The sequence below is a fragment of the Penaeus vannamei genome, chromosome 13 (assembly GCF_042767895.1).
Source record: "Penaeus vannamei isolate JL-2024 chromosome 13, ASM4276789v1, whole genome shotgun sequence".
Classification (NCBI taxonomy): Eukaryota; Metazoa; Arthropoda; class Malacostraca; order Decapoda; family Penaeidae; genus Penaeus; species Penaeus vannamei.
The window spans coordinates 34,484,668-34,487,167 of record NC_091561.1 but is presented as its reverse complement, the minus strand read 5'-3'; the positions used below and the strand labels follow the sequence as shown (position 1 = coordinate 34,487,167).

At 36.7% G+C, this 2,500-nt stretch overlaps 1 protein-coding gene across 2 annotated transcripts in view; it reads left to right on the top strand.

The window, feature by feature from the left end:
* Nucleotides 1–2,500, top strand: part of mib1 (mind bomb 1) — a gene marked incomplete at its 3' end in the record, with an annotated part of 26,377 nt that overhangs the window by 21,844 nt on the left and 2,033 nt on the right. For both annotated transcript variants that reach the window (XM_070129195.1, XM_070129194.1), the window contains 2 exon segments: nt 2,146–2,320; nt 2,494–2,500. The exon segment at nt 2,494–2,500 is cut by the window's right edge and continues 138 nt beyond it. In XM_070129195.1, the coding sequence (XP_069985296.1) occupies nt 2,146–2,320; nt 2,494–2,500 (182 nt within the window).

Here is a 2,500-nt window from a genome sequence, read left to right as displayed (position 1 = left end):
CTGTCAAGATTCCTTGCATCCCTTTTGCGATGGGCAGGAATTGGATCTTAAGCATAGAAATAGTGTCCTCCTTGGAGCTGGTGCTCTTCCAGTCATTGCTCAAAGATGGTATTCCACATTTGTTTGCCAATGAAAATAATGCAAGAGCCCCTTTTTAAGTCCCTGCTGAATCTAATCACCATCCAAGAACTTTGAGTACTAGTGATGAGTCATTCTACATTTTTTACCAATGAAAATAAAACAAGAGCCCCTTCCTAAGTGCCTGCTGAGTCGAATCACTATCCAAGAACTTTGTGTATTAGTGATGAGTCATTATGGTCAGCCTTTAGCAGAAATTCTCATAACAATCACAATCCAAGCCCATAGCCAAATTTTTTAATGACGGCATCTTCATGTTATTCAGCCCTCAGCCAATTTTTTTCTTAATGTGATGGTCTTATTACCTGGATCTAAAAGGTTAATAGCATTTTAAAAAATGAAAAATTTCCCATAAATCTTAATGTAATTTTCTTTTGATATTTTTTATGTACATAGAAGGCTCCACAAGTTCTCAGTCACCAAGGAAACAATTAGTAAACTTATATGTCCTCAGCTGATTTCCCCAGCCATTGAGTTTTTGGAAATAATATTTTTTTCTAGTGTTTTTAATATTAATGTTATTATTATTGTTGATGTTATGATATTCAAATGTTATGAAACCATTTGATCTGGTTGCTGCTTAGCAATCATGTGGCCCAAAATAGGCATTAGGCTTACGTGAGCAGCTGCTCAGACAGATGCATGGCTTGTAGGCCTAGCAGACACGATCATTCGAGTGAAGTGACAAGACTTTATGTCTCCCCTTTGCAATCTTATTTTCTCTTTCTATACATTAGCTTTTTTATCATTTTTGCCATTTTCCAGTGTCCACATTTGTCATCTGATTTGCTTTATCCAGACGGTAATAGACCAATTTCCTTGCACAGACTCCATATCAGTTCTGTCAGTAGTCCATACATAACTCAGTACAAGAATGATAACAATAAATAACATTTTGTTATTTGTGTGATTATTATTATTATTATTTTTTTTTTTTGTAAAATTAAGTTTTCGTTATGACAACCTGCACTTCCAGTCAGAGTGGTTAGGAATAGGATGCTGAGCATGGAATTGTTGTTCTCCCTGGAGCCGGTGCTCTTCTAGTCATGGCTCACAGACACTACATTCCACACATTTATTGTGGAAATAATGCAAAAGCCCCTTTCAGATTGCTAAATGTAACAAATCACCCTCCAAGAGATTTGTGCATTCATGTTGTGTTTCCCATCACCCCAGCCTTCAACCCAAATGCTCACTACGGCAAGTTCACGTCACCCCGCCTGACAGCCAAGTTTTCATGTCATTTGCCCCTTAAGCCATATTTTTTCATGGTCACGTCATCTGGAGTGTAGGGGTTAACAATACTAATAGCAATAAAAACTAGAGGCACAAAGATCGCATACCTCTGCCAAGGCAATAAGATCATTGGTGTAATAAATATATTCTTACTTGGTATATTGGTGACATCCGTGTTTCCCCATCTCACAGTGTTAATGAATCCTTTCTGGATCATGTTCCAGATCATCACCAAAATTTAATGGCAGCACTCACCTCTGGTCAGAAATTCATAAAAATATATTCATAACTGTCTGAATTATCCTGCTAACCATCCTGGATCTGGGTCATGATCAGGATAACCATCAAAATTTAATGGCATCTGAGTTTTGCTACAACACACCTCATAAAAATCTGTTCATAACTTTTTGAGTTATCCTTCGGTCCACCTAACCACCAAACTAATTAATGCTACCAAAATCATACCTCCTTGGCAGATGTAACAAAGAAAAACAAAAAAATGAAGGAAAAGGGTAAGCAAGTAAGCTAGGTAAGACTAATAATTGACTCCTTGGTAATAAAGTACTAGTAGAGCCACATATGGTTAAAGACATTCAGTGAAAAAAAGAAAAAAATGTGGATAAGGCATGTATCCTTGCCATCCCATCAACATTGGGTTCAGGTTTGCTTCAAATGCTTAATACCATTTTAGTTATGTGTCACTTATTTCAGTTTTGAAACGTGCTAGATTTTCAAAATTTCTAATCATTGTAATTTTTGCATTAATTGAAGATGGACCTTCAATCCCGCTGTGCTGACGAAGGTTGGTGGAGGAGTTCTGGTAAGCAATGAGAGCAACACCAGCCAGCAGTTTAGTGTTGGTGATTTGGTACAAATATGTGCTGATCTTGAACGCATCAAGATCCTTCAACGTGGCCATGGAGAGTGGGCAGAGGCTATGGTACCAGTAAGTAATTTTGTTTCAGCCTAACCCTTTGATCTAAGACAGTCCATTTACTTAATCTTGTTCTAAATATCAGTATAATGAATTTTATGTTTTTTTTAAACTAAAGGCTAGTCTTAATTGTGAATCAGTTTAAAATCTGATTTATAATTGATTGCATGTTTAAACCATTTCAGACTCTTG